The sequence below is a fragment of the Alosa alosa genome, chromosome 1 (assembly GCF_017589495.1).
Source record: "Alosa alosa isolate M-15738 ecotype Scorff River chromosome 1, AALO_Geno_1.1, whole genome shotgun sequence".
Classification (NCBI taxonomy): domain Eukaryota; kingdom Metazoa; phylum Chordata; class Actinopteri; order Clupeiformes; family Clupeidae; genus Alosa; species Alosa alosa.
This window is the reverse complement of record NC_063189.1, coordinates 18366366-18391168: the sequence shown is the minus strand read 5'-3', so window position 1 is coordinate 18391168 and position 24803 is coordinate 18366366. Positions and strand designations below refer to the sequence as shown.

Below are 24803 nucleotides of genomic sequence, written 5' to 3'. Positions count from 1 at the left end.
CCATAGGAACATAGGGATGACCCCACCATGCCAACCTTGACAGGGACAATTTGCACTGCCCTATCCCACCCATAATGTTCTATTTATTGCAAATGTACATATTGTAATTATACTTATACATAGCCATATTCTACTGCTCTTCCATTTTTACTGTTCTGCTTTGTATTCTTTTATGTTTTTAATGCCTTATTCTTATATGTTAAGTGAGTATTAAGTGAATGTTGACAGCAAAGATTAATGGAATCATATTCCTTGTTTGTCTACGCAAACCTGGCCAATAAAGCTGATTCTGATTACATTTTTAGAAAGGATTGTTGAGTTTTGATTGCAGTGTTTCATTTTGGCATAGATGTGAGTTGTTTATCTCCATTTATCTCCCCACACACACACACACACACTCACAAGTGAACACAAACACACACACACACAGAAGCATACATATTCACAAAATCAAGACACACATGCACACACTCATTTACATACACAACAGTTGCAAGAGTAGGAGGTGGAGACAAATTGACAAGAGTAATTTATTTTTGCGGGGAGATTGTGCAGGACTGAGCGGCGGTCATATTTTGTACCTCTTTGCGGTAGGCTATATCTAGTTCTTAATTGCATGATTATTCTATGTAGATTAGGCTATATTGTGATAAGGATGAAATCGTACCCTCGGGAAAACAAGAGTAGGCCATACCTTTCATTTCGCGATAGGCTTATCTCAGTGGCGTAACTCTACTTTGTAAAACGAAAGCAACTATCGTTTGAATAAACGATGATGGTTAGTTTCGGTTTCTTTTCCAGATTCATGAGGCTCTACACCGCGTCACCGGTGTCCATCGGAACCTCCACAGAAATGTCAGTGAGCATGAACAGATCTGCAGCACATCATTTAGCCTCAAAAATGTCTTTATTTACATGGGGCGCACATGCAGACAGGGGACTTACTAAGTCTGACTCAGTGGACATACAGGACGCTATTCACTTTGTGCGCTCGCAAAACAAGATTCGCTATGTGTCATCGGGGAGAACGATTGTCGCGTTTTTACGCGGTGAGGGTAAATTATCCATCTTCCGAATGCAGGAGGAGGAGGATGGAAGTTCGAGGGCAGGAAAACTGAGTGAGTAATGCGTGAAAAACGAGTCTATATCGCCATTACTTATCCGCTTTACCTCTGGCACTACTGTTCATTATATGTGCTTAATCATCCAGAAAACTTCAACGACGTCAAGGAGATTGACCTTGTATGTTGTGGGGAAACCACCGCTGTCTTAATTCTTAGTGGAGGAAAGGCGCTGTCGCTGGATAGGTTCAACAAACTGAGGTGGGTTCAAAAACGACACTGTTTACATATTATTGATTGTTGATAAACTGACCCAGCGTATTTACAGAGTAGCCAAATTTCTTTAAAAACGAATTCAATGTTTACCTTTTGCAGGCCTCTTGAGGTACTACATAATAAACGCATTGCTCAGATCGTATGCGGAAATCAGCATTCACTTGCTCTTACTGAAGGTCTGTCTTAGAATAATGGAGTTACACATTACTTTGACATCCATAAATCTACTCATACATTGTTTTGATAATGTCTCTTTGTTTCCCAGATGGGCAGGTCTTCACATGGGGCCAGAACTCCAATGGTCAGCTGGGTCTGGGGAAGGGGGAGCCCAGCACCATGTCCCCCCAACCCCTCAAGTCTCTGGCGGGGATCCCCCTGTCTCAGATCAGTGCTGGAGGGGACCACAGCTTTGCCCTGTCCCTCTCAGGGGCCGTGTTTGGCTGGGGCAAGAACAGCGCTGGGCAGCTGGGCCTAGGAAACAACATAGGTGTGTCAAGTGATATGGATATATAATTGTTATTTTTAGAGTTGCCTATCTTATTTTAAGTGTCACAAAAGATTGACAAATTGTAAAGATTGTAAAGACTGACATGATCTTTTCTGATTATAAGATTGCCCTGAACCCGTTCAGATAACAGCTCTAAATATGAAGAAGATTGTCCACATCTCCTGTGGAGAAGACCATACAGCAGTTTTAACTAAGGTGAACTCTCTGACTGTTTTCATGCATCCATGTATAAAATGTTTGTATATGTGAACACTCTTTGGGGAATACATTTAGAGACTGCTTACTTTACTTATACTCTACCCTACTCAATGAATGAGTGTAGGTAAACTGGTTGATATAGTATTACTGTTTCATGACTGATCTGCTGTGATGGTTCCAGGATGGAGTAGTGTTTACATGTGGATCAGGACGTTATGGCCAGCTGGGGCACAACTCCTTCAGAGATGAACTGCGACCACGACTGGTGGCTGAACTCTGGGGCTCGAAGGTGTCTCAGATCGCCTGTGGGAGGTAACATTTCATATGTTCTATGTCACTGTTTTTTATTTTTGGTGAAAAAGCAAATTTCAAGTACAGATTCATATAATAATACAAGTTCAGAAGTTATTTATTCCTCTTCGTATATCTTCTTCATCCTTCAAGACACCATACATTAGTACTCGTGGGAGACTCCAATGCTATCCTCGCATTTGGGCGTGGTGAACAGGGACAGCTTGGAAATGGACAGCGCACCAACTCTTCTGTTCCTCTCTATGTGCACTTTCCACCCGGTGAGCAACACCTACCGGACGTTTAGACTGAAAGCCGTTGAACAGAAAGAGTTCTTGTAAAAGATGACCAGCTGTGCGTCCCTCAGTTATGGGATCCTAATTGTAATGTGTACAGTCTAAAGTCTAACTAAAGGGAATTAAATGATGAGGCAAAATTAATTTGTTAATTTAATGCCATGAGCAAGATCCTAAGCACAAATCCAAAACACTTTGCTCATTTCTAGTAATTTAAAGCAACACCAAAGAGTTTTTTGTACCTTAAACAATGTTTCCAAAATCGTTTCAGTGGTTCATCAACTTGTAACAGGGTGAACGGCACTTCTGCATTCGCTTCACAGCCCTCTATCGGCTATAACCGCACTATGTAAGTTTGCCAGATCGGGTAGCGGATCTGTAGTTCGATGGAATGAGACATAAGAAACTACAAATTTGACTTGCATTTGATGTCGCAATACATCGTACTTTCATAAATCGTGCAACATATTCTACCTTGTCTATGGACATCGTATTTGCAAAGCCGGTGCTGGATAAACAAATAGCATGCGTGCGACAGAGGGAAAGTTCTTTGGTGTTGCTGTAATCAGGGCCCATGGATGGTGACTTTTAGTGACTTTAGAACACATAATTGGTCTTACACTGAGTCAGTGTATACATCTAGACACTAACCCAACATTTCTTTGATGTCAACACTATAGTAACATAACGTAAAGGGTGCAACAGACCAACATTACCAAAGTACCTAGTAGTAAGGTATGCGATAGTTAAGGATAGATAGATAGATAGATAGATAGATAGATAGACAGATAGATAGATAGATAGATACTTTATTGATCCCCAAGGGTAAATTCAAGGTCTCAGTAGCATACAGACATCACACACAACATGCTCTGGGAAACACTTTGGAAAAGTAGAAATGACATCATACAAATCTTAATGATAACTTTAAGAAGACTTTGGGAAAGGCACTCCAGTTATTTACTGTCTATTGCTCTTCCATAGATCATGAGGAGACCTTTGGGAAAATTACTGCTGGAGGGCATCTCTCCTTTGCTTTCTGCCAGGCTCAGGTACAGTAGGACCTGGATGTTATGCTGCAGATATGTGTCCAGTCCAGTCTGAATTTAAGTTGAAAATATGTTTTGAAATTATTCCTGCAGTCAGACCCAGCCAAACCTCATCCCACGAAAAGCAAAGGATTATTGACACTAGATATTCAGACTGTTGAGAGCTGGGTCTCTGGTTCAAAGGCATCGAATAAAATTAACAAGTGAGTGTGTCTTTTCATACTACATTGATAAGTTGTACTTGTAATTTCAGTTAGCCTGAACATTTTTACAGACTTTTTTCCGAATTTTGTGGAAACATGACAACTGATTCAGCTGTTTCTCATTTTCAGGGACATTTGTAGAATATTTGCTTCAGCATCCTGCATTAATGGAAGCTTTATTGACACAAGGTATGATCAATTAATTATATAATCGTCCCTGTAACATGAATAAATGTTACCATTAGGGTAACTGATTTTAGTTGCCTGGCTGAAGTCTGTGGCTTTAATTCAAATCAGAATAAAATTGCTTTCATTTTGTTCACATTTTCCTTAGCTCTGACAAACATTACCTGACCAGCATAAGGAACTCTGGACTGGATTTGTCACTTGCACGTCTCGCTTTTGAAAAAATGGCAGAAAAGCACACAGTGTTGACTGAGGTAGTAGCATCTCTAGATCTCCAAGGCCAGGTTATCCAGGTTGGCCAAGACTCACAGATTCAACTCATGTTCATGGCTGTGTCTGTTTCAGGTGGAGTCTGTGGTGCAGCAGCATCTGCTCCCGTCTCTGAGCCCCAGCCATGCTGGAGTGGAGGGCCTCAGAGTTTACCTCATCCTGCCAGAGCTGCTCAGGGTGCTGCTCAAACAGCACAGGGGGACAGACCTCACCGTCTTATTGGCCGAGGCCATTCTCAGGCTGCACCCTGATTCGCTAAAAGCTCTGGGTAAGAACTGTCTTTTGCAACCAACCAGTCTCTGTTGATATATACCTGCTGCATTGGTTGAACAACTGTGCTCAAAATGTACTCAGAAGCAATTATCTCTTTCTGTTAAAGTTGCTAAATAAGTAGAAATAGCAGATATAATTTAGTCAACATAAGCTCAAACAGTTCACAGCTCATGGGTAGAATTTGAGGTGGCAGTTAAAGACACTCGCCATCCCCTTGGCCAAGGCCATTGTCAGGCTGCACCCTGATTCGCTGAGTGTTCTTGGTAAGTGGCAACTAATGCACTTCAGTCCTTTAGCACTTCCGCTTACTTCGTAGCTATGATGCTGTGGCACTGTCCCCATTCTTGAGTCATCACAGTATTCTTATGTAGGTGACATGAAAATGTTGCCACCTAATGTTCAGACCAAACATTTGAACCAATCTGAAGTCATTTTTTTTTCAACCAAGTTTGAACTGTGCCATAACTAACCTAGATGCGCTGAGATAGCATTTATATTGGTTATCTTATACAGTTTTCTCCCACAGAAACCCTCTGGTCCACACTTCCTGGCTCATACCTCCGAACTGTTTTGAAAGTTTTCCGGACAATGTCAGGAAAGGCTTTTGCTGAAAGCGTTAACAATGCCAGTGACCATGGACAGCCACTACAGCTAACACAGGTTCTACAGAGGGTGCATGAGGTGTGGAAGCTTGGACTCTTTACAGGCACCATTTTCATTTCAGCCGTGAAGGATATCATTACGATTTACTGTTGATAATTCTGTGGTGTTAAACATTTAATGAAATTACTGTTAATCCATCAACACTCTTTGTTCAAATATAGGCCATCAGGAGAGGCAAGAGAAGGATCCCTGATCAGTGTTTCTTTGTCAAAGAAGTCAACTCAGTGTTCAAAGAAGTGAGTCGTTTTTAAAATACATAAATGACAAAAGTATTCTAAAGATTATTTTAAACTTAAAATTATAACCATTTAAGACTTTAAAATGTATATTGTTTCACTTCAATGTCGTCCACTTGTGCTGTCTTAATGTCCAGCCGTGTGCACAGTGGTCAAGCAGTAGTGAGGCATACAGTAATAAGTGGCAAAAATGTTAACCCACGATCTATGCATATGTATTTTAAATGAGGCAAGAGACTAAAAATGTGCATCAGTGTCCAGCATTTCATTTGAATCATTGGTTTCCTTGTTAGTTGAATGCCAGATTGATTGGACTAAACCAACCTCATGTTTTTTGGGATCTACTTTGTCAAAAACAGCAAGTGTCAATGCAGAACACGATGGCTTTGTACAAGGTAACTGTGTTCAAAAGTCTAAAGTCATCATAAGTATATTGCCGTTTATACCATGGTCTACGTTGAAAAGGGTGTCGTTTAAAAAGTGATATACTACACCTATAAAAAGACGTTCCGTTCGAATTGCCTGATGACAGTTCTAAATCACTGTGCTATCTCAAACGCTAGTTGGTAACCAAGGCAGCATTATCAACAATCAACTTATCAACATTCCACAGCGTTGCGATAAACAGCTGAAAAAACGATTTTAGCTCTAAAACTTATTTAATATTAATAATTATAATTAAATATAATAATAATTTTATAGTTATTTATTTCGTAAGTGACCATGGTATAAACGGGATAATGCCCTTCGATGCGTCCATTATCTCCGCTTCGCGTCGGACAGTTAACGCCTCCGCGTCGTCCATTTATTTCTGATAATGGACACCTCGTCGGGCATTATCCCTTACATCAATGATTGCATCAGTGTATTACAGTATGCATTACCTTTCAGAAAAACATCTTTCAGTTGAAGTCAAGTCCATGCATTTTTAACCTGGAGGGCAAACATATTGTTTTAAAACTTCACCTTCAACACATGAGGGTAAGTATAAATCAAATTTAGGACAGAAAGAATTTGGACACTAGAATAGTCATTTCCAATAAGATTTAGACACTTAAGTGAATTTGGATAATTTCCATATATTGAACTGTTATAGCAAAAACATAAAACAATCAATATCAAAACAACATAAAACAAACAATTTCTGTCCAAGCAGATTTGTTCTACTGTGTATGTTCTACATATGTATGCCATATGTATATGATAATAATAACTGCATGCATTAAACTTTAGGCAAATGAAACTTCATGCTTTCTACTGAATCTGAGACGCACAGCACTCCTGGAGGATGCCTTCAGTCAGCTCCAGCAAGCAAGAACACATGACCTCAGGAAATACTTAGGGGTAAAAAAATGTCTGTCTCATTTTAAAATGCAGCTTCAGTAATCTTTAGTATTAGTATATCAATCCTTACTAAATCATTAAACCTTAACACATATTTAATGTCTAGATATAAAATCCAGTTTGCATTTTGTGATTGGTGGACGTTTTTTTTTTCTGTCACAGGTGCAATACATGGAGAATAATGTGCAACTCAAAATATCAGATGTCGACAAAAGAGACTTCTTCTTGAATGTGTTCAGAGAACTCTATCATTCTGAGATGTTCATGTACAATGACACAGAAACCTTGGTTTGGTTCCCCTCTCAGGTAATGTTAAAACGTTTTGAGCTGTTTTTGAGCTGTTTTGACATTGACAATGTTTTAATATTTTTCATAGGGTCATCAACAGGTTATCAAAGACCTCTCAATCTCTTTATCCTGTCTTTCAACAGCCCAGAGAGGAAGTGAAGAAGTACTTCCTCTTTGGTATGCTCTGTGGCCTGGCGCTGTACAACGACAGTGTGGTGCACCTTCCCTTCCCATCAGCGTTGTTCAAGAAGCTTCTCAACATTCCGCTAACACTGGAGGATCTGGCTGAAATTAGCTCTGTGGCAAAGTAAGTGTGTTGAAGCGTGGACACTAATTTATTACATTAGTTGATTAGGACTAATACTTTTAGTATCAACATGGTTTATTTGGAAAGGTCATGGTCACTTTTCCACACACTACCTACAATGAGTACATATTTACTGTATGTTTGTAAAAGGAGTCTGCAAGAGGTGTTGGACTATGATGATGTGGAGAGCATGGGATTTTTCTTCTCTGTAAGTAATGAGTAAAAAGGCTTACTTTGATCCTCATCATCATATATTTATTCTTGTGCCTTTCAAAGCATCCAAGGACATGATTAAAAATGCTGTAGGCCTAAGTATGAATTATGAAACAGTTATAACTACATCTTATAGTTTATGAGAAGATCTCTGATTTTGTGGACAGAAATCCCTATGTCGTTGGGCAGAACTGCTGGATGTTGAAGTTAATTGTTATGTGTAACTATATCCTGCCCATCCTATCCTTTGGTGATGATACATTGACAGTTGTCATGTCATATTTATCTCTCTAATGGTCTAATGCCAGATAAGCTGGGACAACATAGAGGTTGAGCTAGACCCAAATGAAGCTGGAAAGCCTGTCACCAATTCTAACAAGTGAGTTATCATTCAGTTGGTTTTACTTTCCCTAGAATGTTTAAATTATCTGATTTACAAGGTTATGTATATAGATGCAATATATGCATTTGATTTTATGCATTTCAAAAACCAGTTTGTTTTGATATTTCACAGGAAGGAGTTTGTTCAGGCCTATGTGGACTACACATTAAACAAATCAGTGGAGAAGGTGTTTGAAGAGTTCAAGAGAGGCTTCTTCAAAGTGTGTGCGCGAGACGTTGTGGAGCTGTTCCACCCCGAGGAGCTGAGGGGGATGATGGTGGGAAGGGAAGACTATGACTGGGACAAACTCAAACAGGTGACACAAAAACAATCCAGACACACACACACAGACACACACAGTGCCCCACCCCCACCAACACACACACACACACACACACACACTCATTCATAAACTGCCACACAATTACACACATGAACATGCACACACATGGTCATGGTAATGAGAGAGGTCACTCCACTCTACTTCTATACCTGCCAAAAATACTGTAGATATTTTTCCGGTTAAAATTGATTAAGAATTATCAGAAGTTTACACTCAATATAACATCAGCGATGAACAACTAATATAGTGAGACTATGGCCTATGACATGCATTACCTTCAACTTACCTATGCATTACCTTCAACTTCCTTAATTTTGTTTTAAGATAAAAACGTGTTTGAAATATTTAGTAAAAATTTGGAATTTAGTTCCTTAGGGATGTTTTAGTGGGATGTTACTGTGTACATTATTTCAATGAGTTGGCATGTTGTTGAATCTGTTTCCAGAATGCATCATATGAATTTGGATTCTATGAAAATCACCCAACTATAGTCTTATTCTGGGAGGTGTTCCAGGAGCTCTCGGAGGATGACAAAAAGGCCTTTCTCTGTGAGTACAATTCTGACAGATGTTGCACTTCTCTATAATATTTGTTTTGGAAAAGGGGAATGAATCTATCGGTGAGAACTAGGCACACAGACAAAGCACTGCACTTTGGAGGGAACTTTGGCTTCACCTGTTACATATCGGAGTGCTGCCCCGTAAATAGCCATGTGATCTGCACTGGATCTCTCATCACTCCTCCCCCTTTCATAGTGTTCTTGACGGGCTTTGACCGGGTGCCTATCCTGGGGATGCAACAGATCAAGATGCAAGTACAAGTGTTGCCAAACTCCACACCGGACCACCTGCCAGAGGCCCTCACATGCCATGCTCTACTGATGCTCCACCCCTACCAGTGCAAGGAGGTGCTGCGGACCAGGCTCAGTGAAGCACTGCACCACAGGAGAGGCTTCTGGGAGGACTAGACTCATGATAACCTTCTCAAATTTGAGGGATAAGCTTTTAAAGACTTGATCTGCTTGTAACTTTAATGATGTAACTTGTAATTATGAAGGCTAATGGTTAAACATACAAATGTACAGTGTAATACACATTTGAATCATGGTGAAAGAATGATGATGATGATGATGATGATGATGATGAATATGAATAATGATAAATGGGCATGGGTTCAAAGGGCATTGTGTTGAGTTTGGAGTGAGGTACACCACTTAGTCACCACCTAATGTCTTAATATATTACTCTTTGCAAAACATGCACACCATTCATTGGTCTCTATATATTTCTGTAATGTTGTCATAAATAGGCAGTTCACATAATGTATAACATGTAGTTAGGTCATTATTTATGTTTACCAAATGTTTGTTTCTTTGTAATTTAAAGTAGTTAAATTCATATTTGAACAATACAAATAAAAAAAAAATCCTAGTTACAAAATCAGATTTTTGGTCATTTAACTCCTCTGTTGCGCAACGTCCACATACGTGGACAGTTGTTTTTTAGCGTCCACAAACTATATTTTACATCAAATTTCATTTCTAACCTCATAGAGTTGTTCAACACACTCTCCTGTACACCATAATATTTTTTTTTACCTGGTTTTGCCTTCTTGAGTAGAAACTTTTTACAGATATGCCTGGAGCATTCAGCACATGGCCATTACTATCAGTCATGTTGAATTGATGATGTCATCAAGCAGTCAATATTCCAAATATAAAATGATACATATTGTTAATATATTGCAATGGATCTATTAAAACTGCCCTCAAGTGGATTGGAGTATATCAACATGATAAACAAATAGAAATCAGAGTTAAAGTTACTGTCCACAAGGACATTGCGCATGAAAGGGTTAAGTTAACATGACTATCAGTAGCCTACAGACATGGTCACTAAGTTCACATGACTATCAGTACAAGTACAAACAAGGTCACTGTTCATTGAACAGTGCTCAATCTGAAAATGTGTTGTTACTATCTCTGAATATCAACATTAAAAGAAGAATCACAAGAAAAATACTCTTCTTAGGGACCGTTCGTTATTTACAAACGGGATCACCTGAGGGATTTTGAGTGCTTCGGTCAAAAGTTGCATGACCCTCCCCTGCCTGCACTATAATTTCCAACGACCCGCCAGCAGCATTTTCAAAGCTGATATGACCCTCCCCGACCAATTGTCGATGTCTTCCGCCTATGCTTTTACGCGGTATGAAAATAGACCTATGTGTTACCGCCCTGTAAACAACCTCTGCTTTCTGATCTTACACATCACACTTCACCAAGATGGTGGCCATTTCAGTATATTTACTCACTAACATTGTTGTGGAAACACAATAAGCTTGGAAACTAAATCCACACTTCCTGCAACTGCATTAGCCTACTTGAAAAGTTACTCCTCTAGTAAGTATTCACATGAAATAAAACAATAAAGCATTGAGACCATTCAACAAAGCACACTGGGTAATAACAAATTCGAACACATGAACTTGTTGCTATGGACTCGTCTCTAGGCTTCCTCAGTCATTGTAAAGCTGCCGAAGCTGAACATTATCCAAAACTCAATTTTTTAGACGAGCGTCAATTTGGGAGCTTGCTACACTCCTTCCTTCTCAAATGGCTTTAAAAGGCCGTTTGCACAATTTCACAAATAATCACAGGGATCGAAGAATAACTAACATGCCAACTTTTTCCGGGTTTATCATTTTAATGTTTAGAGACAAAAAAAAAATGTTCTAGACAAAAAACAGTTAGGTGACCCTCCCCTCAACAAAGAATAAAAAGACATGACCCTCCCCTATTTTCCTCCGGTGGCCCCGTTTATAAATAACGAACGGTCCCTTAAATTAATATTTAGGCTAGCCTAAATCTGTATATTAGCGTACCATTTCACAAGCAATTTCTAGTAATTGAATGATTAAGGGCACATAAACAATGTGCATGTGAAACACAAAATAACACAGCCTGAGTCACGCTGGCATTAAGCCCAGAGCCATAGAAAAGGTTTTATCTACCGCTCCTCCTACGCACTGTACGGAGTCCGTTAAACAGATCTTCAGCGCACCAGCGCGGCGTTTAGTTTCGTTTGGTTTCATACTTGAAAATGACCATCCAGTTTCATTTCCAAATTAGCCTAGCGGATAAGTTTCGCTTTCCGTCTCAACGTTACTTATCTCGTGTCAACACCGATGATAGGCTAAACTACAGCTATTGATTTAAGATGTATTGTTGGGGTGAAGCTAAACTTCAAGAACTTAACATTCTTGCCAAGAAGGATATGTGTCATAACTTCGATGCTGTAGGCCTACAGAAAGCTGTCCTCACAAAAGCAATCAGGCACCTCTCTATTGGAGATGAAGTGACAGTAATCCTTTGGGAAAATGGATTTGCTTCAATGGCAATAAGAAAGCAAAACGGATCAAGGTGGAAAAAAAGTAAGTGTATCTTAAAAAGTGTGGCAAAGTAGCCTTCGCTATTGGAAAGTGCTCTTATAATCAGTTATAATCAGTTGTCCATGGCGTCAAGCACGAAAAAAAAAAGACCCGCTATGAGCAGATGTCAGGCCTACTTGATCATAATATGAATATATGCAATTATTGTTTTTAATTAAGAAAATGTAGCCTACCTCTATGTTAGTTTTCATTTTCCATTTCCGCAGTCAGTTTAACAAGGAATGGTAACATTGTGGCAGTTTGTGTCGGAGCAACACATGCTATTTTGCTTACTAAGGAGGGCGCACTACTTCACTGGAATTCCTCTGACGTATCCAGCGTCCCAAAGTAAGTGTTGTCTGAGCAATAATTCTTTAGAACACGATTGTCTCTGTACTGGTCGAGCTCCGGACTCTGCCAATCTCACCTTTGGTTTCCATCTTCAGGTGTCTGGCGAACGTCCAAAACAGACAAGTTGTACAGATTGCTTGTGGGGACAATCACTCAGTAGCTCTTATCAAAGGTATCCATGTTTTAAAATTAAATTAAAATAATCTTTTATCAGCATCATTTATATGCATAATGGGATATTTGAAAAATAATGAGTGGTGAATAAGAGATGAGATGAGAACAAGATGTTTCCACCAATTGAATTGAAATAGAAATGGTAAAGATTTATAATGTTTTGTAGTTATTCGATATTTAGTGTAGTCATTATTCCATATCAGAACCCCTGAAGTATAATCCAAATGCAAGCATGAAACTTCAGTGTTACCTTTCATTTGAGACCAAGATTATGCTTCTACACAAAAGGGTTCATACAGTAAGCATTTGATTGTCAGTATGCATTTTGGATAACCAAAAGTACTATGGGCATTTTACAAAACGCATGAGCACCTTGGCAAATAATGGTCTAAAGTAGCCTAAGTAGTTTTCATTCTGTATTGATCTACTTTTGCTCACAGCTTCACAAGACATGATGCTAGGGCTCAGTTGTGTTTCTAAGTCATATCAAGTCATGACCTAGAGGGCTGAAATGTGGTCAGTTCAGAGATGTTTGTTATCCAGCAGAATGAGAAAACAATATTCTAGCCTCTGTAACTCTGTGTCAGTACATCACAGTTTTTTCTGATTGTTTTCCAAGAAACTGCAGTGTCTCAGCTTTCCAAAGAGGTCAGGCATTTGATTATAGGCCAAAGTATGTAGGAGCAATGACCTCCTAAGTAGATGATCTATCTATCTATCTATCTATCTATCTGATGTGCAATGTCAGGGCATAAGTATAAGTATTTAACAAAAGTGAAGTTATATTGCTTGCTGAAGCCAGCACTGTGATGTGTTCTGCTTTCAGACGGGCAGGTCTTCACGTGGGGCCAGAACTCCAATGGTCAGCTGGGTCTGGGGAAGGGGGAGCCCAGCACCATGTCCCCCCAACCCCTCAAGTCTCTGGCGGGGATCCCCCTGTCTCAGATCAGTGCTGGAGGGGACCACACCTTTGCCCTGTCCCTCTCAGGGGCCGTGTTTGGCTGGGGCAAGAACAGCGCTGGGCAGCTGGGCCTAGGAGACCTTTCAGGTTTGTGCAGGCAAAGCAGAGATCATTCAGGTCTTTTCGCAAGTTGTTTGTAAAAGTTGCCTTTTGTAAGTTACATATTCACAAAGTTTTTGTGATACAGTAAGGCACTTGTATGTCACAGATCGTCCAGAACCTGTTGATGTGAGTTGCTTAAGTCTCAAGAAGACCATCTTTATTTCATGTGGAGTGGAGCACACTGCCATCCTTGTAAAGGTTGTACAAAATATTTCCTGTGCCTATTAAGAGTGATTGTTGTTATTGTAGTGTATAGAGCATTTGGAGTTATTGATATTCTCTGTGACTCTTAAAGGATGGTGTAGTGTTTACATGTGGATCAGGACGTTATGGCCAGCTGGGGCACAACTCCTTCAGAGATGAACTGCGACCACGACTGGTGGCTGAACTCTGGGGCTCAAAGGTGTCTCAGATTGCCTGTGGGAGGTAACACTTCATGTGTATAATGTACTCAGAGCAATACATAAAAAAACAAAACTTTACAGTGAAATGTGGAAATCAGTGATGTATTTCGGTGCTGAATTCTTGTCTAAGGTATCACACACTGGCATTGGTTGAATCCCAAGGCACAATTTATGCATTTGGATGTGGAGAGCAAGGACAGCTCGGAAGTGGCCAGACAGACAATCAGGCTGTTCCTCTACCTGTTGATATACCACAAGGTAAAACATCTCTTCCACTTTGTTAACATTGTGGTGTCTATGCTTATAAAGTTTTATTCTTGGTTGTTTCAGGTAAATGTGCATAATTCTTGTATAGCTTGTCTTCTGTTGCTCACATTGCTCAATGGTTTGGCTGGGTACATATATTACTGAATACATTTGATGGACCAGGAATACATACTTTCTCTAAACAAAGTTTGGGAGGAGTCCACAGGAATGATCGACAGCTTTGCCAATTACTGCATTACCACCTTGCATGACTAAACCCACTTACCTGTCAGCATGTCACACTCTCAGATTCACAAGCCTCCCACCTCCTCCCCTGTCTCCTCCATTCATTCACTAGTATAGTGTTTCCAAAAGTGTAGGCTGTGGCCCACTGGTGGGCAGTCAAGGTACTGCAGATGGGCCTACATTATTATTTTTATTTGATGGGGTTGTTGTCATTGACAGACTGAACGTAACACCAAACTAAAGTGTGTTAATGGAGCGGTGGTTGTCAGGTGGACAAATCCAAATACAGTTGTTAATGTCTCAAGCAAATCATAAGACCACAGTGTACCAATAGCATACAGGACTTCTGTCAGAGTTGTGAATAAATATTTGGATGGGCTGCAGAAGATTTTCAGTATTGAAATTGGGCCTCAGTGTTAAGTTTGGGAACGTCTGCACTATTAGCTCAGCTCATGTATCCCTCATCCAGGAGGGTGTCAGCGGATATCACAAGCGCACGCTGTTAGTATGTCAGGACCATGGCCAGCTACCAATCCAAATATGCTTGAACTAATGAAATGAACTAGGCGAACGAATGCCAACTAAAAACAGTGAGCATTTTTTTTTTTATGGTAAACCGTTGTAACACCAGACATACTTTTGTATTACTCTTAGATCAATGTTGTCAAAAGCCAAAAGGGGTCATTTATACACGTATGCAAATTAAATTGTTCTGTGGAAGATGTGTTTTCTGAATTTTGGTAAATGCTATATGCATGTTTTTTTTATTGAACCCTGACAGAGCAAAACAGTGAAGGTGCCATTAAGAGAATTTTTGCAGGGGCTAACCAGTCTTTTGCTGTGAAAAAGTCTGGAGAGGTAGATCATCTGATATTATTTGTGTAAAACTGTATTATTAAAGTTTTTTACTCATAATACTGTTTGAAGATTTGTTATGTTATTTTGTAGGATTGGGTTGCTAGCCATCCTAATTTTGATCAAATCAAGATGACGTGGGAGTTAAACTTTGAGATAGCAGACAGATGGATTTCTAGCAACTCAAAGTCCTGGACAATGACAAAGAGGTAATAAATGATGGATCAATTCGTTTTTTGGTTTGAACGGTATGTGTTCACAGTAGATAAACCTTCAAAATATTACTTCAAATCACACCTGCTTCTTCCTGCTCTATTCTTATAGGAACATCACAAAGATTCTCTCATCTGTGTCATGTGTCAATGGGAGTTTTCTTGAAAAAAGGTAGAGGTATTATATTATTATTATTATTATTATACTCATTACATGTTATAGCTCTTCTAACATACATCCTTTTAAGCTCTTCCTTTGTCTTGTGTGCAGCTCTGACAAACATTACTCTACATCAGAGTATCAGTGTGGTTTGGACTTGTCCATGGCTCGCCAGTTTTTTGAGAAGCTGTCACAGAGTGAGAAGGTTCTGAAAGAGGTAGCAATCAACTACTTTTTACCCAATTCATGACTTGCCTTCACAAATATTTATTGTGAAAGCTAATCTTAAAATGTGTTGTTATACTATTGAGTGTGTGTGTGTGCGAGAGAGTGTGTGTATGTGTGTGTGTGTGTGTGTGTGTGTGTGTGTGTGTGTGTGTGTGTGTGTGTGGATGTGTGTGTGTGTGTGAGAGAGAGAGAGAGAGAGAGAGGTGGTAAAGGTAGATAGTGGGAACAAATGAGTGTATTTTTCACAGTCTTTGGTGTCAACACAACTGTCTGTCTCACCTGCAGTCCCTTAAGCAGTGTAAAGATAGAGTGTTGTCTACTATACTCCACTCGGCTGTGTCTGTTTCAGGTGGAGTCTGTGGTGCAGCAGCATCTGCTCCCGTCTCTGAGCCCCAGCCCTGCTGGAGTGGAGGGCCTCAGAGTTTACCTCATCCTGCCAGAGCTGCTCAGGGTGCTGCTCAAACAGCACAGGGGGACAGACCTCACCGTCTTATTGGCCGAGGCCATTCTCAGGCTGCACCCTGATTCGCTGAGGATTCTTGGTAAGTTGCAACGGATACCAACTTGAACCATTAACTAACAATATTGTCATTGATAATTTCACTGGTTGAGAAGTAGCATTCTTAAATCCATATTCAACATGACATGGGACATCAGCTGTCTGACCACACACTTTTACCATTCAGTCAAAGACTGAAAGAATAAGTAATATCTATGTATATGGAAGTATTCATTATAGTCAGTGTTATGCATATGATACAGTGAAGCATTTCTGTCAAATACTGTATACTCTCTTTGGTCAGAAAAGTAATATACATTTGTGATAATACATACAATGATAAAACACAAGTAATGATATGGGGACACTCTATAAGCTATAATTTAAATTATGGGTACAGAGCACAGAGTCTTAAGTCTAACTTAAACTAATAAAAACTAAGCAAAATGTGTTTGCTAATTTAATACCACAAGCAAGATCTGAAGCAAAAACATTGGTGGGTCAGCACAATGCCCTCACACACTGCAAAAAGTGATATAATCTTATATTAAAGAGGAAATCCGGCCGATTTCTACCTGAATCTTGATCACTAGATATCACCGAGTAGGCCTACTGTTGATAGGGGAAAAAACGGCCAAAATTGGTGCTAACAAACGAATTGCTGAAGCTAATGGCTAGAGCTCCCAGTTAGATACAGTACAATGCCAGTTTTGGGGGCATGTTCTAAAGAGTGCCTTTGTGCCTCTTGACAGACACAAAATGCAATTAAAACATGAACAGGGCGTTTTCAACTCATACATTGCGAAGTTTGTACTGTCACCTACAGGGTACGACGGCCGTGACGGATGTTAGCCGCTAATTGCTGTGGTGAACGGTTCACGAGACAAGTAAATAATGATTCAATTGAATCTTAAATTCTAGGTTCTGCGCCTATCTCCCTACCCATTCATCTCGGTGGAATACTTCACGAACCCTTTGTTCAACACATGAGAAACCATATATCAAAATAAACAGCAGACCTTACCGAACACAAAGGTGTAAAGCAGTCCCCTGTACAGTAAGCCATTCCAGAGTAATCCGAATTGCAGTAATTTGCTGCAAATTTCGCCATGCATGTCTCCATATTTGGGCTTTAAGTTTCACAATGTGTTAATTTTTCTTCATGATTTTATAACAGGCCAAATACAAAACAAAAAACAAATATCGTCTAGATATCGTAAATATTAAAATCAGAGGGATATAGCCTACAGCTGACTAAGAGTTTGTGAAAGTAGCCTTAATGATCACAAAATGCTAAGCATGCATCTAGGCTATTTAAGTTTCTTAAAGCTGAGCTGTGCTTAAATTGTTCAATACATGATTTCATAACAGGCCAAATATAAAATAAATGTTAAATATAGCCTAGATATCTGTAAATATTAGATGATCAGATGATTTACAGTTCTTTGTAATATGTCATGTTTCATGTTTTTGTAATGTTTTGTAAGGTTGTGATGCAGGTCTACTGCTGTAAATAGGCTAAATACAACTTTGATCATTTTTATAGCCTGTATAGTTAACTTTGACCTTGGTGCCCTGACATGTGGCCTTTGTGCCCCCCACCAAATATGCCCAACTGAAGGCCAAGTGGCCTTTCCCCTAAAATGGTGAAATTCCAAGCCTGGTCACCTACCTCTTTTTCCATCAAAAAAAGGTAATTGAGCACTGCAGTGGTTATGACCATATTAGTGACTACTGTATGTAACTACATGGAAACGGTCCAAATGATGCCTGTGGCTTGCACAGTAATAGCGTTAAGGCTTACTCTAGTCCCATGCTGAAGTCCCGTGGGAATTCAGTTGTTGCAGGAAATGGTAAACAGTAGTGTGCAGATCGGAGTGTAGTGTGTGAAGAGTGAAGATCGGAGGTGTTCACAAGGGAAGAAGCTTGGAGTAACGTTTACCGATTCAATGGAAACAGTATACAGATGAAGAACTAGCCTCACAAGAGTTGGAAAGAACGAGACAGACAGAGGGACAAAAGGCTGCTCCAAGAACACAGAGTTCGGGCAACTGGTGGTGTTTGTGTGGGTGCTGTGACCCAATGCCTTCAGTAATGCTATTACTGTGCAAGCCGCAGGCATCATTTGGACCGTTTCCATGTAGTTACATAGTCACTGATATGCTCATAACCACTTCAGTGCTCAATTAGCTTTTTTTGAAGGGAACATGCCCCCAAAACTGGCATTGTAGCTAACTGGGAGCTCTGACCATTAGCTGAAGCAATTCCAGTTTGCTAGCACCGATTTTGGTCGTGGTTTTCCCTATCAACAGTACTCGGTGACATCTAGCGATCCTTTCTCCTTTAAGATAAAAAATCTAGTTAGTATTGTTTTTAGTATAAGGATACTTACTTTGAGAAATAAGTCAAAATAGACTAAGAATGGATTAAGAAAATGTTTCTTAAGATTTAAGATTTAAGACAAATTGTAGACAAATTTAAGTGACAAATTTAAATTACAAATTTAAGACAATTTAAATTAAGGTTAATTTTCTTAATCCATTGGCACTGAGCAGGATCCTACAGTACTGTAAGTGCAAATATCAGTGGGTCAGCTCATATCTCCCACATGCAACACAATAACTTTAGTTCATGCACAAGACATGTTGCTCTTTGCCTGACTTTACTCTTTGCCCAGCATTGAAATTATAGTATTATAACTTAGTCATTGGTAAGCCCATAAATATAGACATATAATTATAACATTAAACATTTACACAGAGAGCTACTGGTCAAGAATTGGGTATTCCTTCTTCAGAACTGTGGTCAAGAACTTCCACTCTGTATCCAAAAACTCTTCGCAATCATCGAAAAAAGTTGCGGAGATGCTACAGAAGCTGTATGCAGTAAGCATCTTCAGACTGAATTAAAGATATATGTTCTGTGCTTTTGAAAAACTCTCTTTTACCATATTGTCATCTGCCTCCATCTTGTCAAACACACTCATGTTTGTAACAGATGTTGCTTCTTGTTGTCCTTCTTCTGCAGGTTAACAGCCTAAGACACAGCAGGCTGAATGACAGTCATTTTCACATTAAGGAGATTAACAACTTCCTTTTTGAATTAGTAAGTGTTAAAACAAATAGCCCCTACATAATAGGGCATACAATATAAGTTTAAACATTAGAATACCGTATTTTCCGGACTATAAGTCACACTTTTTTCATAGTTTGGCTGGTCCTGCGACTCAGGTGCAACATATTTCTGTATAGGTTTTTTTCCTCTTCATGACACATTTTTTGACTGGTGCGACTTACACTCCGGTGCGACTTATAGTCCGGAAAATACGGTACTTGGATGGAAACTATGAAATTAATACCATGTGTTATTTTTAAGGAATTGATGGCCCGTCAGGAATATTTCAATATTTTCTTTTGGGGAGAATCTTCAAAGGCCATGCAAATTTTTGCAAAGTTTTACACGGTACACATTTTAAAAGTTTTATCTAAAGATTAGCTTAACTTTATCTCAACCAGTTTATAAATCCTTAGTTTAATGATTTTTTGCCATTTTTAGGAAGTAATCCAGTATTTAACAGCATTCCCTTGCATTTTTGACATGGAGGCAAAGCAGAAGGTGTTCCAACTTAATGTAACGTCTAATGTGAGTGTAGGCTTTTAATTTGATTATTTCTATTATGTTGTATGATGGCCTGTTGATAAATAATACTCTATTTTGTATCAGTCTGTCCAGGACAGACTTACCGGTATCATACCACAGACAAATCATAACACCCTACGTGTACAGAGACAAACTTTACTGAAGGACACATTTGAGTATCTGCAAAGGAACATCCATGACTTTCACATGCCTCTGAAGGTCTGTGTTAAGAATGATCAATTTGATGTTGCCACGTTCATTCATAAGTTAATTATTTAATGAGCTTAATTATGTCTATTAGGTGAAATTCGTGGAAGAAAATGGCATTGATGACGGTGGTATATCCCAGGAATTCTTTAGACTCTTGAGCAAAGCTCTCATCTCAGAGGATTGCAATCTGCTGCTGGAGATCTTTGAGGAATCGGAACTTGTGTGGTTCATGTCTGATGTGAGATCTCATTATTTCAAAAACTGTATAGTTTCAAATAACTAACACAATTCATTCATTACACAGATACAGATAGATAGATAGATAGATTGATACATGTAAAGGTATATAACTGTATAAAGTATACAAATATATATTACATATTGTTCATATCTTACAGGAGTGCAAATCTGTTGATGTATACATGGATATAGGCACCATCTTTGGCATGGCATTGTACAACCAGTGTCTGGTGAACATCCCTTTTCCCTCAGCACTGTTTAAAAAGCTTCTGGGTGAGAGGCCAACACTAAGAGACTTGGAGGAACTGTCACCCTGTCAGGCCAGGTATGTTTTCATGTTCTGTGAGATAAACTATGTTGTGTGTTTCTCTTGTAGCTTATCTTGTTATGGATCACTTTAGGTGTTTGAAAGCATTACTGGATTATGAGGATGAAGAACTAGAGCTGTTGGAGCAAGATTTCAGAGTAAGTATTTCTGTAAGAACTTCACTACATGAACCACATTTGAATTTTCATGCCAGTCATTGATTCTTAAATTGATTGATTTTAGGTGAAAGGCCAGGATCTCATTCCAAATGGGGGAGAAGTTTTTGTGACAAAAGGCAACAGGTTACATGCCCTTTTTGTGTGCCCTCAAGTTAAAATGAACATCTGATTCTCATTAACAGAACAACTGGGATGCATTGAAATGGTGGATTTGCACAGCTCTAATAGACTATTCATTTTTTATCATCAGGAAAAAATTTGTTGATCTGTATGTGGACTTTGTTTTTAACAAATCCATGGCACGGCAGTTTGAGGCCTTTGCAGAAGGGTTTGGTAGGGCCTGTCCTGAGCAGACATGGAGGATGTTCTCTCCTGATGAGCTGAGGATGCTTATCTGTGGAGAGGCAAAGTATGAGTGGGAGGATCTCAGGAAGGTAAAATGGCATTACATTCCAATTGTAACAACAGGAAATGTATATAATTTGTGTGATGATATTAATGTATTTTGATTTGCAGGTGGCTAAGTATGAGAGATGTGAGAGTTCTGATTTGTTGATTCTGAATTTCTGGAGAGTTCTGTTTGAGCTGTCAAAAGAAGACCAGCTGAAGTTTTTGTGTAAGTGTCATTTGTTATAATTATAGGTTTTTTTAATGGTAAATCAATACATTTTTATCCTTGTTTTGTTGAGATACTGCCCTTGGAAATTATGTTAGTGCATAACATCCTTTGAAACATACACTACCCTCTCCATGTCCATGTTTTTTGAGTACTGACTGCCCACTACTGCTTACTACTGTTTTACTACTGTTTTGCTATTGTACACAGCCTAATGTTTTCACTACTGTTTTACTGCTACACTGTTTTTCATGCTATACTAGCACACATGATCAATGGCTGCGGTCAGGCTTCTGATACAATACTGAATGAATGAATGGCTATAACCCTATTACCTCAACCTGTTCTTGCACTGAAATAGTTTTTTTTATTTTACCTTGTCTACATTACACTTGCTCTCCTATTTGTCTATATTATTTATGCTGGTCTCTAGACCTTACTCTTGCACTGTTGCACTGTTGGACTAATGTTGGACTACTTTTTGCACCTTCACCATGACACTTACTCCCTTTAGCACCTCACCAGTCCTGGCCCTGTCACTACAAGCGTCTTATGCTTGATCACCCTCAAGCACATTGATTTAACTTATATAGTGTATTTAGTATTTAGTTTTGTTAGTTTTCTTATCTGTCTTATCTTCTACTGTCTTTATTGTACAGTGGAGTTTAGTTATATGTTTATACTTATACTTATGTTTACCATTTCTGCTGTAAGTGCATGTTGGGTGTTATGTCTGTATGCTACTGAGACCCTTGAATTTCCCCTTGAGGATCAATAAAGTATCTATCTATCTATCTATCTATCTATCTATCTATCTATATTGCCAAAAGTATTGGGTCACCTGCCTTGACTCGCATATGAACTTAAGTGACATCCCATTCTTAATCCATGACGTCGGTCCACCCTTTGCAGCTATAACAGCTTCAACTCTTCTGGGAAGGCTTTCTACAAGGTTTAGAAGTGTGTTTATGTGCATTTTTGACCAGATGGGCTTGGCCCCTTGGTTCCAGTGAAACTCTGAATGTGCACAAAGCAAGGTCCATAAAGACATGGATGACAGAGTTTGGTGTGGATGAACTTGACTGGCCTAAACTGGGTCTAAAATTCCCATAAACACACTCCTAAACCTTGTGGAAAGCCTTCTCAAAAGAGTTGAAGCTGTTATAGCTGACAAGGGTGGACCGACGTCATATTAAACCCTATGGATTAAGAATGGGATGTCACTTAAGTTCATATGCGAGTCAAGGCAGGTGACCCAATACTTTTGGCAATATAGTGTATCTGAAACCAGCCTTTTCATTCACTAAGAACTTTTCTTATATCTTTTATGTCAGCCTTCATCTATGGAACTGACAGGATACCCATTGGAGGGCTGGCCAAACGAGACATGAGAATTGTGAGACTAAACATGGACAATCCTGACGAATATTTCCCCCTGGCCAATGCCTGTTATGGCGTCTTACAACTTCCCAATTACAGCAGCGTTGACATATTACGGGACAAGCTTACTCATGCTATTAACTACTGTGATGTCTTTGGAATGACTTAGCTCCAAATGTTCCTGCTGTGCAGTTTTACTTTTTTTCGCTGACTGAATGAAGATATATACATACACCCAGTAGGACATATATTTTCCCTAATGAATGTACACAATGTTTTGAGCTTTTGAGGACAATTTTGGTGAAGTGTTACAGGGCAAATATAGCTAATAAATATTTTAAATGAATGTCAACACCAAGCATTTATAAATGTATTGTAAATAAATCAAATACTTTTGTACAGGGTTGTCCTGACCTATAAATGACCTTATAGCCTAGTTAATATCTGATAACTATGATAGGCCAACTATTGCAATATTATATTATCTTCTGGCTTTAGTATTAATTGGAAAGACGTGCATAAAGAGATGAATGATAGGAAGATACAGATAGATAGATAGATAGATAGATACTTACAAGGATACAAGGAAGTTTATTGTCACATGCATATAGTTACTGGAAGTAAGAAATGCAGTGAAATTATGTCTGGTGTCAGCCTATTTGGGGGGGGGGGGGGGAAAAGTGCAGTAGAAGAGGGGTTTAGTAGATTAAGTGGCAAGGGCTGCATAAAAAAGGTGGGGGAGGATTGGGATTGGGTGGGGGGCACCAACAAGGAGCACCCAAGAGCAACGGGGACAAGGAAAAACTCCCTTACCAAGGAAGAAACCTTGGGCAGATCCACGGCTCAAGGGGCTAACCCAACTGCCAGGGGTCTTGGTGTGTGTGTTGGGGGGATGACAGGGGAGATGGGATAGTGTGCTGTGTATGTGGGGAGAGGGCAGTGTGCAATATGTGTGTTGGAGACGCTTCCTCATGAGACAATGTGCTGTGTATTGGGGGGGCAGGGACTTACTATTGCAAGCAGAGTACTTTATTGATCCCCAAGGGGAAATTCTACTCCTACTGAGGAAGTACTAACAGCTTGGAATGGAAACAGCACTCAGCAAGACTGTAAAGCCCTAAAGAGTTAGATCAGCTGAACGTACCACCAGGAGTGCACTATACCAACCTAGAGGAAATATACATCAGGAGAGTAAAGTCCAGAGTAAAGAAAATCAACAGAGATCCCAGTCACCCCAACAAGTGCCTCTTCTCTGTCCAATGCTCTGGGAAACGTTATCGCTGTCTGAGGGCCAACACAAAGAGAATGCAGAAAAGTTTTTATCCCAAAGCTATCCGGATACTGAATGAGGATTGTAGCAGGAGCACAAGCATGTTGGAAGCACTTTAGCACTTTACTTTTCTATTTATTTACACAGCCATGGAGACAGTGGACAAGGCATTTCACTACATATACTCTATAATGTATAATTGTGTGTGACTAATACATTTGAATTGAATTGAATTAATGTCCTGCTTATGATTTCACATAGGATGGCAGAATGTCCCATTCTTACCATAAAGTGATGTTAATTTAGGCTATTTACCGATAGAGCCTATCATAATTTAACAATGTTGCTTGTGATTGGTTTATTCAAATTCACTTCACCAGAGGGTGCTCGCCCATTTCAGAGTCCCTGCCTTGACATAGATTTTCCCGAAATTCCCATATCGCCAGAGACATTTAATACACCTGAGCGGGAGAAAAGCCTTTATGACATGAAGACATCGCTGCCAAACTCGGACCCCTAAGTCTTAATTTGCTGGCCAAACACTGAGCCTCATTCACCAATATCTTCCTAAGAATTGTCTTAACTGTGTTCTTAAGAAGGTCCTACGAAAACTCTTAGGCAGATTCACAAAGGTGTTGTTAAACCTCAGAATCGTTTGCAGTTTTGTTCTTATCATGCTGAATCCCATTTCTTCTTCAAATTGACAGG

General features: G+C 39.4%; 2 protein-coding genes across 4 annotated transcripts; both read left to right on the top strand.

Moving 5' to 3' along the window:
- Positions 1–468: 468 nt before the first annotated feature.
- Positions 469–9973, top strand: LOC125294562 (E3 ISG15--protein ligase HERC5-like). Of its 3 annotated transcripts, XM_048243424.1 has the most exons (25): positions 469–590; positions 802–1118; positions 1211–1322; positions 1437–1513; positions 1603–1824; positions 1949–2040; positions 2225–2355; positions 2488–2615; positions 3615–3682; positions 3773–3882; positions 4012–4071; positions 4217–4322; positions 4414–4606; positions 5138–5292; positions 5436–5510; positions 5804–5905; positions 6402–6491; positions 6744–6854; positions 7017–7160; positions 7286–7449; positions 7600–7657; positions 7971–8041; positions 8177–8360; positions 8833–8935; positions 9143–9973. In XM_048243424.1, the coding sequence occupies exons 2-25, from the start codon at positions 806–808 to the stop codon at positions 9352–9354; spliced, it is 3081 nt and encodes a 1026-aa protein (XP_048099381.1). In that variant the 5' UTR covers positions 469–590; positions 802–805; the 3' UTR covers positions 9355–9973. The 3 variants fall into 3 exon arrangements, with proteins under 3 accessions (XP_048099381.1, XP_048099387.1, XP_048099371.1); XM_048243430.1 differs by having other exon boundaries at positions 469–1118; positions 5870–5905; XM_048243414.1 differs by having other exon boundaries at positions 469–1118.
- Positions 9974–10291: 318 nt separating this feature from the next.
- On the top strand, positions 10292–23224 carry LOC125295018 (probable E3 ubiquitin-protein ligase HERC3). The gene is made up of 25 exons (XM_048244177.1): positions 10292–10307; positions 11791–11819; positions 12115–12164; positions 12263–12339; positions 13168–13389; positions 13511–13602; positions 13700–13830; positions 13939–14066; positions 15082–15158; positions 15249–15364; positions 15480–15539; positions 15639–15744; positions 16105–16297; positions 19015–19139; positions 19282–19359; positions 19630–19716; positions 19810–19896; positions 19978–20112; positions 20195–20341; positions 20502–20668; positions 20745–20808; positions 20894–20952; positions 21080–21263; positions 21346–21445; positions 22780–23224. The coding sequence occupies exons 1-25, from the start codon at positions 10292–10294 to the stop codon at positions 22992–22994; spliced, it is 2745 nt and encodes a 914-aa protein (XP_048100134.1). The 3' UTR covers positions 22995–23224.
- Positions 23225–24803: the final 1579 nt, after the last annotated feature.

Bases quoted from the DNA above. Each gene is read 5' to 3' on its own strand.
- LOC125295018 (XM_048244177.1), top strand. The intron at 13,390-13,510 runs GTTTGTGCAGGC...TGTATGTCACAG, and splicing joins GGGCCTAGGAGACCTTTCAG to ATCGTCCAGAACCTGTTGAT. The intron at 20,669-20,744 runs GTATGTTTTCAT...GGATCACTTTAG, and splicing joins CTGTCACCCTGTCAGGCCAG to GTGTTTGAAAGCATTACTGG.
- LOC125294562 (XM_048243414.1), top strand. From the start codon at position 773: ATGATGGTTAGTTTCGGTTTCTTTTCCAGATTCATGAGGCTCTACACC. The intron at 7,658-7,970 runs GTAAGTAATGAG...GTCTAATGCCAG, and splicing joins GCATGGGATTTTTCTTCTCT to ATAAGCTGGGACAACATAGA. The intron at 8,936-9,142 runs GTGAGTACAATT...CCCCTTTCATAG, and splicing joins TGACAAAAAGGCCTTTCTCT to TGTTCTTGACGGGCTTTGAC.